Raw genomic sequence first — 17,484 nt, 5'->3', positions numbered from 1 at the left:
GTGAAAGAGTAAATGAGACCCAATATAACTGGTATTCTGAGATGGTGGGGGGCATGGTTAGAACCACTGTATCTGAATTTCACTGTATTGCTGAACATATAAGTTCATCATTCTTTATTCACATAGATTTATTTATTTATTTATTTATTTATTCACTTAGATTATGGATTACCAATTAATTAGAAATCCAATGTATCGAAAATAAACTTTTATAGTGTACAAAACAATTAAATCTTAATTCAGGATTAGAGCAATAAAAACTACAGAACTAAACAATAACTCATTTAATAATTTTTAGTCTAACAAATATTTTTCACATACAGCACAATACAAGAATAGGTACATAAAATTTAGCCAGGTGCAGTGCATTACACATCTGTAATCCCAGCGAATCTGGAGGCTGAGGCCAGGGGGAATCACAAGTTTGAAGTCACCTGGGAAATGCAGCGAGAATTTGTCTCAAAATAAAAAGTAAAATGGGCTGGAGATGTAGCTCAGTGGTAAAGTGCCCCTGGTTCAATCTCCAATTAAAAAAAAAAAACAACAACAACAACAACAAAAAACCCACCAAAAAACCATGAGGTTGCTGGGGTTATAGCTCAGTGGGAGAGCACTTGCCTAGCATGTGTGAGGCACTGGGTTCCATCCTCAGCACAACGTAAATATAAATAAATAAAGGTACTGTGTCCATCCACAACTAAAAATATTTAAAAACAAAAACAAACAAACCATGAGGTGATCTTAGCAAAGCAGAAAAAGAGGAGTGAGGCACTGACAACACTGCAAAATGTTCCAACCAGCCCTACTACACTGCCTATCTTGGGACTTTTACATATTATTTAAAATGCTGTTCTGGGGATCTCTGTTAACTTGTAGCCATGTAATTCCTAATTTACAGAATACACAGTCCTGAAAGACCAAGAGTTTGTAATTTCCTTGAGGAGTTGTGAATTAACTTATTTCACAGCACCTTTGCACATAGAAGCTACCAATTTCTTGAATAATATTTTCAAAATTTTACTACTATTCTAGTTAAATAAGAATAAACAGGTCTGTTCTCTTTCTCTTGCAGTGTTAGGGATCCCAAGGCTTCGTCCATGCTAAGCATGTGCTCTACCACTAAGCTTTAATCACAGCCCTTAAACAAGTCTATTCTTAGGAAACTGGCAATCAGCTGAAAGATGACAACCCAACAGAAAGTAAGTGGGGACAGGGGGAGATAGAGACACAAATCAATCAATCAATCAATCAACATACCTGCATCAAGATTATCTGAGTTCAATGAATTGGCAGAATCAAAATCCCCTTCAGTTACAAAAGCTAACTTTTCCAGATCACCAAGCTGCCTTTGAATTGAGATGTGTCTCTCTGAAAAGAAATTTGAGTTATAAAATTATTTTTTAACAATTTGTTTTTTAGTTTCAGGACAATAGAGAAGCCAAAGAAGTGCTGTAAAAGAGAAACTGCTTAGTATTAATACTAAACGTTACAAACAGTTGCAAAGACCAAGAAAAGATTACTGGATTTAGTATGTAGCATGTCTGGTGACCTTTAAAAAAGCTTGAGGTGCTTGAGAGTGGAAATGAGATTGAAAGGGGAAAGGAAATTCAGAAAATTAGTGTAATTATTTTTTCAAGAACTTTGGCAATAAAACAACAACAACAAAAAAAAAATCAAAAGAAAGAAAAAGCAAATTAAAATTTCATCTAAGCACAGAGATACCCTGAATATATTTGCATTCCAAAGAAAAGGGAAATTTACAAAGTGGGAGCCCAATATAGCTCCATATGCTAACAGATAAAGCTCCTAAAGAGATAGGAGAATATATAAATTGTTATTTTAAACAATTTTTGACACTCTGACCTTCCCAACTATTCCTCCATAAACTTCATTCTCAGTTCACTTCTTCACTCATTTGTTTAATTAAAAAAAAACAAACATTTTTTGCCTGTGGTACTAGGGATTGAACTCTGGGCCTAAAACCTGCTAGGCAAGCTGCTAACCCTGAGCTGTGCCACCAACCCTTTTTTAAATTTTATTTTGATAGTCTAAGTGGCCCAGGATGGTCTCAATTTGCCTCAACCAGCAGTGGGATTACAGGCATGTGTCACCACACCTGGCTCATTTATATAATTTGTGTTATTATCTGTCTTTCCTCACAAATCAGCAATAAAATAGGGGCTATGCCTTATTCACTGGTTTAATGGTTAGTGTAGGAACTTCACAGAGCATGCACTGAAATCTATTAAACAATTTAAAAAAATTATTAGGGATGAAGCAGAAGCACACTGTATCAATAATTTGGGGATCAATTTAGCACTACAAACATTCCTGTTCAAGTTTATTAAAAAATATGGTTTTCCACTTTATTTTTAATTGAATAAAAACAAAGAGCAACAAACATTGGTTAACTTTTTTTCTAGGTATTATTCAAATAAATTTTAATGAGATATAATTGTCAAAAACAGACAAAAATTTGATTAAATACAGTTTCAATTGCTAGGTCAGGCCAGGCACAGTGGTGCACACCCACAATCCCAGCAATTTGGGAGGCTAAGGCAGGAGGATCACAAGGTTGAGGCCAGCCTGGGCAATTGAGACCTTGAGTCTAAATAAAAAGAGTCTGAGATGTATCTCATTGGCAGGATACTACTGGGTTCAATCCACAGTACCACAGAACAATTAAGGAAATTTATAAGTAAGACATTCAAAGTCAAGATATGAAAACATGCATATAAACCAACCCATCACATTTGTAACAATAAAGACTTTTGGCTTTCATAGTTCAAAGAGCTGTATATGTGAAACAAGACAGAACTATATAAAAATGTACTCATTGAAATTATTCTGTTAAAAAAAGAGAAAGATCTCAGTAAATTAGAGAACAGAAAATCCTGTGGTCCACAATTGAAGAAAACTGTCAAAGACCTGTCTGAAAATTCGTAATATTCCTGTAAACATCTCTGAAACCACTTTCTGGTTTAAAACAGTAGATATCATGAAATCTGTACTTAAATCAGCCAACTTGCTTTTTGTAACATACTAATAATCCAGAAGTCAACAGGCACACCTTTTGTTAAATTAGATGAGTCCAAGTTGCTAGGAGGTTCTTCAACAACCTTTGTTACTTTCTCCTTAATTTTCAAATCTATTTCAGAAACACCATCTTCATCTTGCCTAGTTACAATTGAGTTGGAAGGACTAACTAGATTGTCTAAAAAAATAATTTTTAAAAATGTGATTAATATGAATTTTAGTTCTAATGTACTTCAGATTTCTCAATCATTAATTTGTCCCAGCAATGCATTTTCAGGTTACCCAAACGGTGGACATACACAGTTTTTAAATCACATACATTTTTTAAGTATATAAGTAAATACTATGTTTAAGGCAATCTTAATGAGGAGAAGTGGAGAAACGTGCATTCCCAAAGCTGTTGAACCACTTCTGATTAACTTAAGCAGATAAAATCTGTAGTTGAGGTGGGACGCTATTTACTTAGGAAAGCATAATGCCTCTACCCATGTACCACAGCGGTAAACGAAGGAATAACAGACCTTACATTCAACCTACAATTCTGATCTTTTGAGGAGGAGCCTACCTTTCTGACGATAAACTCTGCTCAATCTGCTATAAAATCTGCTATAAGTTACATGTTGTTTTAAAGCTGCCATTATCAATTAGACGACTCAAGTATTGTTTTTTTTTTTTTTTTTTTTTGGTACCGGAAATTTAACACAGAGGTGCTTAACCACTGCAACACATCCCCAGCCCTTTTTATTTTTTTTTTAAACTTTGGGACAGGGTCTCCCTGGATTGCTGAGGCTGGTCTCCAACTTGCCATCCTTCTGTCTCAGCCTCCCAAACTCCACAGCGCCCAACTTATTCAGGTGTTTTATAAACATTAAAAGCAAAACTGCCCCAGAAGTAGTAAAGATGAATTAACCTAAGACAGTTTGAGAATTCAGAACAAGTATAAAGTTTATGGGCCACAAAATAATTTTTTTGAAGGAACGAAGCCTTAGATTTTACATTTTAAAATGTTCAAAAGATCCTTTTAAAAGTATTAACCACCACTTAGAAAACATGCAAGCACATTCAGAGCACAATAGGGCCTATCTTCTACAGCTGACTCCTGGTGGGCTGTTGTGATGTACCAAACTCAACTAACATTTATGTGTGAAAAGAGACGACTGAGTAGACTCTTCCAAACAACTCATTAGCTTCAAAATCTTTATAGAGACAAGCCCATCTCAAGGCAGAAAAACTGACAGCAATAGTTTCTAAATCTTCGCAGCCAGGTCTACTGTTAGGTTGCTTCGGTTTCTATGTCACATTTGAAAGGATTAAGTCAACTAAAGGAGACTAGACTGAGAGGGAAACTATCATATTATGGATAACTTCCTTTTCTATACCATAGAAATTCCTCTTCAATGAAGAAGGCTTTAACCTCATTATTTCCTTCTATCTGCAGCACGCCTGGCCTCCACATATCCTTCACGGTAATGTCCTCGAGATTTACGGTGTCTTCTTCAAGTACCGCTGCTTTACCCTTACCGTTCACCCCAATCTCGCCTCCCCCACCCTATATTTCCCTAAACCTGCCTTTCCCCATAAAACCCCTTCTCTACTCCCCAGTCGAGAGCCCTTTCTCGCTCCTCTGCGGTAGAAAGATCTAGGCCTCCTGCACTTACTGCTTTCATCCTCCTCAGGGGCAGAGGCTAGGGACGGGGACAGGGCCGGAGCCTGGGCCAGGGCAAGGGCTGGGGCTGGAGCCGAGGCCGGAGTCGGAGCCGAGGCTGGAACCGAATCTGGGGCGGGAGCTGGGACCCGAGCCGAGTCCGGGGCTGGGGTCGGGACCTGGGCCGCCTCCTCCTGCAGGGGTAGCAGCTCCTCCTCCGCCATGTTCTCCATAGTTACCGCCTCCGTGCCAGGCCCGCCCGAGGACCGGGAGGGGCTCACGGCGGGGTGAGAGAACTGACGTTAAAGGCCCACAGGGCTAGATCCGAGGAGTGGGGAAGCACCGGGGAGGGCGGGACGCGTGCAACAGACAAAAGACGAAGAACCAGTGACCAAACCCTGCCCGCAGGAAAAGAAAAAGCCAAAGGCAACGAATCGAGAACCCATGAGCTTCCCGTTCCTCGAGGCGTTACGACGCCGCCACAGACTGCGCAGAAGCGTGCTGGCGCCTGCGTCCAATGGGGTGAGAGAGTTCGGTTTCCACCTAGCGCCTCTGTCCCGCCTGCAGCTGGCGAACGGAGCTGAGCCTACAGCCCCCAGAGTGCATTGCGTCGCGGGGCGGGGCGAAGCCAAGCCCTCCAAGCGAGTATCTAGAGTCTAAACAGACGCAGCGGAGCGCTCGCGCGGGAGGCTGGGCCTGAGCGCAGGACTACGTTTCCCAGCGGGCGGCGGGCCGCGGGCCTGCGGGGACCCATTCCCGGGCCTGGGCCTCCGGAGTCGCTCCTGCGGCGGGCGCTGGTAAGTGGGGAACTGGGGGTATGCTGGCCTGCCACTGAGCAGGGTCCTCTCCGCCGTCTGCCCCCAGAACCCTAGCGGGCCGCCGCCAGAACTGGAAACGCGGGAGTGACTCGTGCCTGGGCGGAGCGACTCTGTGGGCGGATCCACGGTCGGCCCGGCGCCGTGGAGGGTGTGGTTCTAACCTGGCCCTGCCTCTGGGGCTGCCTTTCGCGGCTTGTAAGAGTCTGGGAATGGGCTGGTGGTGACCCGAATCCCCGCGGGGCCACCCAAGAAGCTACACTGCCCGACGGCCCGGCTGACTGGGACTTGGACTCTGCTCTTCGTATCACACTCTCACCCACGTCGTGACCCCAACCCCCTCTTCCTTTAAGTTTGTTTACCTTTAGTTTTCAATAGCGCTGCGGTGTGGTCGTAGGTGTCCAGTACTTAGCATGTTGTTTTTTTGCCCTGTTTTGCTTTGTTTTTAGGCTTTTAATAGCCAGAGCTAAAAGCGTGTTGAGCTTTTCGGCACTTGATTGATGCATTCAGATATCTCAAGGTGTATGTCCGGTGAATCGTCCCCTTATCCCTCCATGCTTTTCTCCAATTTTACTTTCTAGCCTTACTTAGCATTCAGGGTTCCCTAGTTATTTTCCTCCCCCCCCCCCCTCGGGTAAGCCCACTGGAGCAGGCAGGGCAAAAGTTTTTTTGGTTGTCCTTCCTCTGACTGGTCTGAACGTTATGAGCTGCAGTGAAGAAGAGGGAAGCCCATTTTAGTCACAGGTACCAGACTCATACTTCCAGTTCGGTTTTCTTAGTTAACAAAGCTAAGTGCTTCTTGTGTTGTTTGGTTTATTTCCTACTTGTTTCGGAACCCAGTGGAGAGGACGCGTGATTATTTGGCACTTTGAACCCCTAACCGGAAGTTGGTCTCCTCTTCCTAGTTAGGAAATATATTTGGAGGGTTTTTTGTTGTTTGTTTTAAAAATTTCTCCCAGTTTAATGGAAGCACTATCCCCACGAAGCTTCTGCGAGTTATAATACTAAAGCTCCTTTAGTCCACCCCCTTTTAATTAGTATTCCTGGATATGTAGTGGACCCACTGTTTAACAGTTAATTAAAAATAGAATAAGAACACTTATTATAAACTGTGGAAGTGCCACCTGTGTCTGTATCACTGCAACACTCAAGAATAATTAATTTTTTTTTCATTCCTAGATAATTGTTTTTCCCCTCCCCCATCCGTTCTGGGGATGGAACTCAGGGTAAGAGTACATACTAGGCAAGTACTCTTACTACTGAGCAACACCCCCCCCCCACCCACCCAGTCAGTCTCTAAAAGACTAAATGGTTATTGAAACTTTTATTCAGTATGTCATCTTCATCATTTAAGACCAGCAGGAAACCAGTTGATGAAAAGGATTTTATATTAGCCTGTGTGGTCTTTCAGAATTTTAATAAAAATTGCTAAGCGTGAAGGAATTTTCAAAGTTGAATTACACTAAGGAAATGTACTGTTCATTGGTAGCTGCATGTTATCCCAAAACTTAGTGGCTTAACACAATAATATTTATCACTCTAAAGTTTCTGTGGGTCAAAAATTCAGAAATTGCTGGTAGCAGGCCTGCCCTGGCCCCTGGGGACTCAACCCCCAGTTCTTTGTTCTGCATGTCAATGTGGCCAGCTCACAAGGCCATGAGGCAGGCTTGTGGTTTTCTGTTTATCTTCCTCGAGGACATGTGTCTTATGGGAACATCTTGGCCTGTTGGGAGCCTCCTGATAGGGGACAGTGGCGGTAACCCAAGGACGGCAGTTATTACTCTTCCCTCCTCACTTTTGAGTGATTTCCCGCAGCTGTTGCAATAGATATATAAGGGGAACAAATTTGGCAATAAAGCCCGCCCGCTTCCTCCTGGATGAATAGCCTTGGTGTCCTGTGTGTTTCTTAACCCCGCCGTCCCTTGCTGGACTCGGCTCCTGTGGCCGGACGCCGCAAGAAATGGCCTTTGAGTGGATCTGACTTGTCTTTGATGAAGCTACAGTGAAGATATCTCTGACCGGGATGTGAAGATATGACAGGATGCTTCAAAGGTAGCTCACTTACATGCATGGCAGTTGGTTCTGGTTGTTGGCAACAGGCCTCCATTCTTCTCTAGTGGGCCTTTCCCTGGACTGCTTCAGTGTCACTTAAGACATAGTGTCATTCCCTAGATTGATCAATCCAAAATAGCAAGACAGAAGTCACAGTGTCTTATATGACTTAGTCTTAAGCCACCATGTGGCAGCATCCTATTGGTTACACAGGTCAGCCCTGTTCCTTATGGAGGGGACTACTGAGAGTATGATTGCCAAGCAGCAGGAATCCTGGATAGCCATCTAGGTGAAGGCCCACATGGGGAGTCCCCCTCAGTTTGTTTTTATTTGCATAAAATCAATATGGATCTCACACTAGTGTAAATGGAAAACATTTGTCACAGTAAACATTTAGATGTTTTTTGTTGGATAGTCCACTGTCTGCAGTGTTCTTTTTCAGTGTCTAATAGGTAAGAGGTTTAAATTGGTATTGGGGTATCCACAGCAACAATAATAGACCAGCATGATAAGTTAAAATTGTAAAAGGAAACTTTATAATCAGTCAGTTGCCCCTAAGCAATGTCTTTAATGGAATGTCTTTAAGTTATGTTGCCCCAGGTTGGCCAGGAACTTCTGGGCTTAAGCCATCCTTCTGCCTTAGCTTGGGACTACCTGTAGCCAACACCATGCTAGGCTGCAGGTCCCCCCCCCCCCCCCCCCCCGCCCCTCCCCGCAGTTGTGCATTTCCTTCCTCACCTGTGGAATGGAATCCTTGAGACAAGAAAGGGTTAAGATTACTGCTGGAAGGTCAACTGTGAATTCAACCATTACCATAATTATCTTACAAAGGAGAAATTGGGGATAATTTAGAATTTGTTATTAGAAGTTGTATTGAATATTCTATAACCAAAAACTGGGTCCTTGACCCCAAATGCCAATTAATGCTAATTTAATAATGAGAAAAAGGAAAAAAGTTGTTTCATTGCTTTGCTAGCAAAGGAGAAACATCAGGAATCCTGTCCCTGAGGCTGTGATTCTCACTGTCAGGAGGGACAGGGTGGGGTGGGGTGGAAGGTGTTGGTTTTAAAGGAACTCTTCTAAGGCTACATTCCAGATGTGCTCTGGTAGGGGGTCCCTGGGCACTCTGTTGGCACGTAGGGATTCACTTGTTAATTTGGGAGATATTAATTTTCCAGATCCTCTGCAGGCATTTCCTTCCCATAGTGAGTGAGTTCAAGGACAATTAACTAGGAGAAGAAAAGATAACACTGTCTCCCTAGTCTTTTTAGGGATGTGGGAAAGGGGAGAAGACCTAAAAAACAAACAAATAAACAAACAAACAAATATTCTTTTAAAAAAATAAGCCTTGGAACAACAAGGGCTATATTCAGAAGTTGAAGGGACCACTGTTAAAATTCATTTGCTAATTTTTCTTATTAGATTTCCAGTTAGCTATTAACATTTTCTTCTTGATATTCATTAAATCATTCTAAAAATTTCAGTATAATTGGTCATTTTTTTGGTAGAAGTTCAGCTATTCCCATTATGGTGAAATTGCCTGGTTTCTAGCCTTTGTTATGTTCACAATCTCAATATGTGTCACTGCCAGCTATTAATTGTTCTTCGGGTTTTGCTTCTAGATCCTTTTTGTTTATTCCTGCCCCAACAGACCTGTCTATGTTCCCAATCCCTGGCCACTGTGTCCTAGTGCGAGAAGCTGCTCTGTGCTGCTGGAGCACACTAATTTGAAATGTTTATTATGACTGCAAGGTGTGGCTGTGTGTGCCTTCTACCCCGCCCCTTTTGGTTATCAGCTTCTAGTCCCCCCCTTTGGTTATCAGCTAACAGTAGTGAGTGTGTTCTAGAGCAATTAACTTGGGGAAGAAAGGATAACACTGTTATCTTCTCCCTTCTTCCTCTCCCTAACAAGATTAGACTTGGTCTAGAGTATGAATGGAGAAGTAAAATTGAGATGGAAAGTGGACAGAGGAACTGCAGTAGGCAGGAGTTGGGAGTGTAATCACAAAATGATGGATGCAGACCTGTATAGATTCAGTGAAGCTGTTTATTCAGCTCAGGCACCGTGGTGCTCATTTTCTGGATGTGAAAATAGCTTTTGGTTACAGAGGGGATTTTAGTTTTATAGTGTACAGCGAGGTGGTTTAATCATTGGAAACTGTGGACTTGCCCTTTGGACAGTCGGGGGCTAGTTGTGTAGGTTAAATCTTTAACTCAGGAAGGCAGTTGTAAAAAGGTTGAAACTCACTGTTACCTGGAGAGATAGTAGTGCAGATTCCAAGATCAGTACTCAAATCTTGCCCACTGGTTTTCTTTTTCTGGGATTTGTTGTTTCCCAGAGTTTCGATATTTGCTGTGCCTCCATTTAGGACTAATTTGCAGTGGGAGAAAGGTCAAAATACAAAGCCCAGCATTTAGTATCCGCCTGCTTCCTTCAGTGCCTGTTGTTTTTCGGAAAGGATTTACTAGGAGAAGTTAATGCTAATTTCCCCTGCCTCCTCCTGAGCTGCACTGTAACCCTTCAGGAAGTGGCTCAGAATGAGTGAATATTCTGAGGAAGAAGAATTCATCCAGGCATTCACTCAGCAGGCATTTACAGGCATCTCCCAAGTTTTTCATACAGTGTATTTTTCTTGGTGCTCTATGTCTAGTAGAAAGACAAACCACATAAGTATTTATTTAGACCTCACTATGTACCACCCTGTGCAAGCTGTGTTTTATATCCATTATTTCATTTGACTCTCTCAAAAAGGTTGAGTTGTCTTTGTTTTTATATGTAATGAAAGTAGCACTCAAAGGATTATGCAATTTGCCCTTAGCCTCACTTACTGAGTGACAGAGGGTGTGTCTGGGAAACTGAAAATTTATGACTAATTGGTTTTGAGGTATAGAAGTGCTAAAATATAGTCCTGCAGGCAGTTGAAAATGGTGATCTGATATTTCAGGGACAAGTCAGGGTTTATGGCATAGTTTTGAGATTCATTCCTGAAAAGTAGATGAATAACGCTGAAATAGAGGAGCAACTTCTCATGAAAGAGAATGTTAAGTGAACGAAAGTGAAACAGTGAGAGAATCTTGTCATCTTGAGAATGACTAGAAAATGGAAATAATTTTGTAAAACTCCAATCTTCATATAACAGAAAGAAGAATAATTTTTAATGTACTTTTTATTTGGTAAACAACACATAATATATTTTTAATTTTTATTTTAGCTTTTCAAGATGTCCAATAAAGAGTCTTATGGAAAAGAAGAAAAGTCTCAAAGAAAAGGCACTACCTTATTGCCAATCTTTGATGAAGAAGTAAGAATTTTGATTTAATGACTTTTTTTTACAATTTAGTTTTGTGAGATGAAAAAAAAATATACCTTACTTTTACAATGAGATATGTAAATATTTTGTTCTGTCCATTCGACCTGGGAGACGTCATTTGCTTTTCTCATTCTTTACTTGCATTATTTTATTTATTCCTCGAAAATCTATGATGTAGTTACTGTTAATTACCTCAGTTATACAAATTAAGGAATTAAGCTTTAGAACTGTGTGCGGTAGTGCATGCCTGTAATCCAAGCTCTATTGCAAGTTCCAGGCTGGCCTGGGCAATGTAGCAAGATCCTGTCTCAAAATTTTAAAAAATTTAAAGAAGAGCTGAGGTTTAATTCGGTACATGAGACTCTGGATTAATCCCCAGTACTAAAGGAAAAAAAAAAAAAAAAAGAAGAAGAAGAAGAAAAAGAAAGAAATTGAGGCTTAGAGTTTAGTTACTCAGAGGAATGTAATTTGCCTATACATTCCTGACTTCCCTTTTAAGTCTCCTAAATCCTCATATGTATAATAATAAGTCCATTAGACAATTTCCCACATTTTCTTCCTTTTCCTTCTTCTCAGCATTGCTTGGGATTGTACTCTTTTTTGGGGTGTGTGTAATGTTTTGGAGGTGGGGTGTGTAATGTTTACTGGGGATTGAATTCATGAGCACCACTGAGCCACATACCTAGCCCAATTTGGTATTTTATTTAGAGACAGGGTCTCACTGAGTTGCTTAGCATCTCACTGTTGCTGAGGCTGGCTTTGAACTTGAAATCCTCCTGTCTCAGTCTCCAGAGTCACTGTGATTATAGGTGTGCACCGCTGAGTCTGACTCATTCCAATGATTTCTCAGTTGATCTCCTTGCCTCTTTCTTTGTAGCCTCATGGTCTATTCTTTTTTTTTTTTTTTTTTTTGTAATCAAAAGATAATTTTATCTCCTACCAAACCTTAGAAGTGCATAAAGTGAAGAAATCCTGCCTTGTTTCTAAATGAAAACTAGCAGGCTCATGGTTTTTCTCTCACATTTACATGATAGACTTGAGGTAACATACAGTTTCAACTCAGCAATAAGCCAGTCCAAGATGTTACTTTGAGTTTTGATTTTGACACCAGCTCTACCCCAGATCAGGCCTGTGCTTCACCTGGAAACCCAAAGGGCAAGAGTTTCCTCCTCCTTTCTTCTCCTGGTTCTGCTACTGCTCAACGCTAGTTCACCAGCCAGATTCTGACCCTGCATCATTGTCTGTTCTTAACATAGCCGTCAGTATGGTCCTATGAATTAGCAATAATCATGCCTCTGATAAACCTCATTGGTTATAATACTGCCACTTCACAAAGCTGTAGTATGGTCCTATTAAAATTTAAGTCAGATCATGTCACTCTAGCTGCATTGGTTTTCCATGCCATCCAGAGTAAAGCTAAAGTCCTTGTTGGGGCTGCCAAAACCACCAGCTCTCCCCATGTTATCCCTTCATCACTATTCCCTTTGCTCTTCACCCCATGGCTTCCTTTTTATTGCTCCAGCAAGCTAGACACATTCCTGCTTCTGGGGTTTTGCCCTTTTTTGTATTCCTTTGAATTGAACACTCTTTCTCCAGGTATTCACATGGTTTATTTCTTCACTTCATTTAGGTCTCCATTCAGATGTTAGTTTATCAAGTGGTATTTTCTGACAACTCTATAAAATTGCAACTCCCCCTTCCAGCTCCCAGCCTTTTCTATCCTCTTTCTCTGCATAGATTTATTCCATACATAATATAACACACTAAATATATTGCTTATTTATTTATAAATTCCTTTACTAGATTTTAATCTTTATGGAGACGGGATTTTGTTATTATTATTATTATTATTATTATTATTATTATTATTTCAATTACTCTCTGCCCACTGTCTGGTATGTCTTTGGTACATGATAGGTGTTAATCTGTTAACATAACTATAGGCTGACTTGAAAGTTAGGTCAAGCTGACCCCATTCTGCCCAGATACTTCACCCTGCCCCCCGCCTTCCTGCAAGAGCCCTCTCACATAGAAGCTGATACCCCGGCCCACCTGCACTCTCACCACAATGCTCACAGACATTAGCCTACGTTCCAAGTATATGCAGAGGCTGCCAGTTCTGGGAAATTGGCAGCCATGTGCTTGCCCCTCCTGTCCCCTCCCCTTGTGGTTTTGGGGGTTTTGAATCTTGCTCTTTACCTGCAACAGCAAGGGCTAAACCCTCCCCTAATGCATAACCTAGATTCTGACTTATAAAAGTTTGGCTCAAAGGAAATCTGCTGCTGTTATCTCTGCACAGAGGCAGCCTGTCAGATTCTGGACAATAAATCTGCTTTTGCTTAGCCTTGGTGTGTCAGAGTGGTCAGTCCTGCACCCAGTTTCCTTTGAGTAGGTACTGCAAACAAGGTTTTCCTTGGCATATTGAATTCAAGATCCAGAGAAAAATAACAAATGTATGTTTTTTACTTTGTAGAAGACTGATTCCCACCATGGCAGTGCCACCTTACAGCATTCTTACCTGAGCTGCTTGCTCTTACACCTGTATCCATCTCATGAGAGCCCCCAGAGCTTTATGATTTCTTGTTAAATCTTCCTTCCAGTTGAGTCTCCTTTTTTTCTTACCAAAGTTTATATTTCTTTAAATGTTATTCTCAAGTTCAGTATGGAATGGGAATATCAATTTATAATAATGGTGAAATAATATTCTTTTATATTGTTTTTCTCTCTCTTCTCCCCCCCCCCCCCCAATGGCATTCTTAGGACAAGAAAAAGAAAAACACTTCAGCAAGTTCTACTAGTTCAGTTTACTCTGTGAAATCAGTTACATCCGAGAGTAGGAAACTGGTGAGTGTTTAGATATCATAATTAAATAAAAATTATGTCTATTAAATTTATTTATTCATTTATTTTTAAAGGATCTCACTATATTCCCCAGGCTTGCCTGGAATTTTTAGGCTCAAGCTTTTCTCCTGTCTCAGCCTCCTGAATACTGGGATTACAGGCATGTGCTATTGTATCAGGCTATGTTAAAGTTTTAATATACAGTTAGAAGGTTTTCTCTTATACTCGTTGATGGCCAGTTATTGACATCTATCCAAGTTGGCGACATATGCTGGGTTCACAAAACTTGACTATTCCAATAATTTAATGTGGGAGTAACTTTTGCTTGCAGCTAGCAGCTACGAGTAGCTCAGAGTGCTAGGACAACCTAGGCTCATACAGGCCTGACGGGCATACCTGCAGGATGGGGCACTCTGCTCTAGCAAGCCGTTGAACAAAACCACGTCCTCAGTGATTGACGTTAGTGTTGCCAGGGAACTGAGAGACAAGATCTTCAGGGCATGATTCCCCCAACTCATAAGGCCCCCTTTCATAGGGACAATGATCCTTCCAGACAGCCTTCCACTACTTCGAAATATCTAGAGCTTCCTCATAGTGCAGTTACATTGATCATAAGATGATTGGTTTCTAAATGTTAGGTAACCTTGCTTATGTATGATTGGAGGATGCACCCTATATCAGTTGTAACCTCTTCCACATTAAACGAGCTTGCTGGAGGTCTGCCACTCTGCATGTTCTCACCAGCTCCCAGTGTTTATGTCTTGACTCTGCGTCCATACTTTCTTCAACTGAGTGTAGCTAAGGGACCCATAGCAACAATTTAACAGCAAAGAAAGCTCGCAAACACACAGAAGTACCTTTTCAAAATCTGGGGATGACTCTGTGACCTTAGGGTTCCTTGGAAAGAGAGTGAGCCACTGGAATTCTTTATTCTTATATAGGAGACACACAAGGGGAGGTTCCATAGAACATTCTATCCCAAAAAGGGCAAAGGTGTAGAATTACAAAGGAACAGGTGGGTATAATTCAACCCCTTCGGGTGACGCCCACTCCTGGAGCCACATCTTCCTTATCTAAGTGTGGAGGCAAAACCCAGCGTATTATGGGGTGCAATTACTTTTCAGTACCCCTTTACTCAAGACTTAAAGGTGTGCACATATCTTCTGTCCAGAGTGGCTCCCACCAGCCAGTGGAACACCAATGTCTGTTTTACTTCTTCCTTCTACTCACCAAAAAGCATTTTTCAGTTTGTATCTTGTTCCATTGTAGTTTGGTTTGTTTCTTTTTTTAATCTTAAATTTGCTTATAAATAGATTATACACCATAAATGTTCCTTTCTAGTAATGGAAACCTTTTGGTATTGGAGTCTGTGTTTTCAAATTTTAAAATAGCATGTTGAAATTTGCAAAAGCTGCTGCTAAACTTCACTGAGAATATTATTGGGAGTTCTTTTTATTCTTCAACTTTCTTTTCTCTTGCCCTTTTTCAGCTATGCATTCTTGTTCCAGTTTAACTATAATCTTATGAGATCACTATCATAAGTAGTCTCAATGTCTGAAGTGTCATGACACATGACTATAAGTAAACTATTGTTTCAGTTTTTTTTTTTTTTTTTTTGCCCCTCCAATGTTGGGATTAAATCAGGGCCATTCAGATACCACTGAACTGTATCTCTAGCCTTTTTATTTTTTATTTTGATAGAGGGTCTCTCTAAGTTGCCCAGGCTGCCTTTGAACTTGTGATTCTCCTGCCTTACCCTCCCAGGTTGCTGGGATTAGAGATGTGTACCATCAAGCTTGGCTCATTTTATTGTTTTTGTTTTGTTTTTGGTGCTAAGGATTGAACCCAGGATCTTGTGCATGCTTAGCACAGACTCTACCACTGAACTACATTACAAGCCTCCGGATTTCTTAAAATATTAATTTTATTATGTTTGGTCTATACAGAAAGATCTTCATTTACTGTGTTTTTTTTTTAAATATTTTATTTTTTTTTTAGTTTTCGGCAGACACAACATCTTTGTATGTGGTGCTGAGGATCCAACCCGGGCCGCACGCATGCCAGGCGAGCGCGCTACCTCTTGAGCCACGTCCCCAGCCCTCATTTACTGTTTAGTTTGTCATTTAGGACTCTCAAATTTGGTTGCATCTTTTAAAATTTTTTTAATTGATTCTTTTTAGTTATACATGATAGTAGAATCCATTCTGATATAATTATATAAGCATGGAATATATTTTATTCTAATTAGGACCCATTCTTGTGGATGTACACAATGGTGAGATTCACTGTGGCGTATTCATATATGTACATAAGAAAATTATGTCAGATTCATCCACTATCTTTCCTTTTCCTATCCTCCTCCCTTCCCTTCGTTCCCCTTTGTCTGATCTACTGAATTTATGTTTTCTGTCCCATCCCCCCACTGTGTGTTAGCTTGCACATATCAGTGAAAATGTTTGACCTTGGGTTTTTGAGATTGGTGTATTTCAGTTAGTCTCCATATCCATCCATTTTTTTTGGCAAATGTCACAAAGTCATTGTTCTTAATGGCTGAATAAAATTCCATTGTGTATATATACATTTTCTTTATTCATCTATCTGTTGAAGGGCACCTAGGTTGGTTTCATAGCTTAGCTATTGTGAATTGACGTGGTTGCTTCACTGGAATATGGATTATATTTTTTTACATTATTTTTTTTCATTATGTGTTATTTATTCTGGTTGTCGAAGGACCTTTATTTTTTATTTATTTATATGTAGTGCTGAGAATCAAACCCAGTGCCTCACACATGCCAGGCAAGCACTCTACCACTGAGCCACAACCCCAGCCCAAGTATGCTGATTTTAAATCCTTTGGATGTTTACTGAGGAGTTGGATAACTGGGTCAAATGGTGGTTCCATTCCTAGTTTTTTGAGGAATCTCCATGCTGCTTTCCAGAGTGGTTGCACCATTTTCAGTCTCACCAGCAATGTATGAGTGCATCTTTCTCCCCAAGTTGTTACTTGCATTTTTTTAAAAATAATTTTTTACTTGTATGTAGATGGACACAATGTCTTTATTTATTTTTAATGTGGTGCTGAGGATCAAACCTTGGGCCTCACCCATGTGAGACAAGTGCTCTACCACTGAGCTACAACCCCAGCCTGTTACTTGTATTCTTGATAATTGCAGTCTGATTGGAGTAAGATAGACTCTCAACATAGTTTTAATTTGTATTTCTCTAATTGCTAGAGAAGTTGAATACTTTTTCATATATTTGTTAGTTGTGTTTCTTCTTTTGAGAAGTGTCTGTTCAGTTCTTTTGCCCATTTATTTATTGGATTATTTGTGTTTTTTGGTGTTAAGTTTTTTGAGTTCTTTGTATATTCTGGAAGTGAATGCCCTGAGATGCAGGTGCAGTGATTTTCTCCCATTCTGTAGGCTTTCTCTTCATGTTCTTAAAATGTTTTCTATGTTGTGAAGAAGCTTTTTAATTTGATGCCATCCCATTTATTGATTTTTGATTTTACTTCTTGTGCTTTAGGAGTCTTGTTAAAGAAGTCAGTTCCTGAGCTGGTATGTTGGAGTGTTGGACCTACATTTTCTTTTAGTATATGCAGGGTTTCTGGTTTAATTCCTGGGTCTTTGATCCACTTTTGAGTTGAGTTTTGTGCAGGGGTGAGATAGGGGTTAAATTTCATCGTACTACATATGGATTTCCAGTTTTCCTGACATCATTTATTGAGAGGCTATCTTTTCTCCAATGTATGTTTTTGGCACTTTTGTCTAGTGTGAGGTCTCTG

General features: G+C 40.5%; 2 protein-coding genes across 7 annotated transcripts in view; one reads left to right on the top strand and one right to left on the bottom strand.

Annotated features, from left to right (window-relative positions):
• TRMT1L (tRNA methyltransferase 1L) overlaps positions 1 to 5,154 on the bottom strand; it is a 28,776-nt gene extending 23,622 nt beyond the window's left edge. The window contains exons 1-3 of one of the 2 annotated variants that reach the window (XM_081299036.1): positions 4,695 to 5,154; positions 3,071 to 3,214; positions 1,258 to 1,368 (exon numbers count right to left, since the gene is read on the bottom strand). In XM_081299036.1, the coding sequence (XP_081155162.1) occupies positions 1,258 to 1,368; positions 3,071 to 3,214; positions 4,695 to 4,914 (475 nt within the window). In that variant the 5' untranslated portion in view covers positions 4,915 to 5,154. The remainder of the gene's footprint in view (positions 1 to 1,257; positions 1,369 to 3,070; positions 3,215 to 4,694) is intronic. The other variant, XM_081299037.1, reaches the window with a different exon arrangement.
• Positions 5,155 to 5,316: 162 nt separating this feature from the next.
• Positions 5,317 to 17,484, top strand: part of SWT1 (SWT1 RNA endoribonuclease homolog) — a 90,157-nt gene continuing 77,989 nt past the window's right edge. For 2 of the 5 annotated variants that reach the window (XR_014022630.1, XM_081299038.1), the window contains exons 1-3: positions 5,323 to 5,478; positions 10,761 to 10,850; positions 13,620 to 13,703. Coding sequence is in view for 4 of the 5 variants with exons in the window: in XM_081299038.1 (XP_081155164.1) it covers positions 10,770 to 10,850; positions 13,620 to 13,703 (165 nt within the window). In the remaining variant the exon portion in view is untranslated. Of the gene's footprint in view, positions 5,479 to 10,760; positions 10,851 to 13,619; positions 13,704 to 17,484 lie in introns of all 5 variants that reach the window. The other 3 variants (XM_081299041.1, XM_081299040.1, XM_081299039.1) reach the window with 2 other exon arrangements.

The sequence above is a fragment of the Spermophilus citellus genome, assembly GCF_964194105.1.
Source record: "Spermophilus citellus genome assembly, chromosome: 6".
NCBI classification, from domain to species: Eukaryota; Metazoa; Chordata; class Mammalia; order Rodentia; family Sciuridae; genus Spermophilus; species Spermophilus citellus.
The sequence above is the reverse complement of the archived record's forward strand: the minus strand, read 5'-3'. Positions and strand labels throughout refer to the sequence as shown.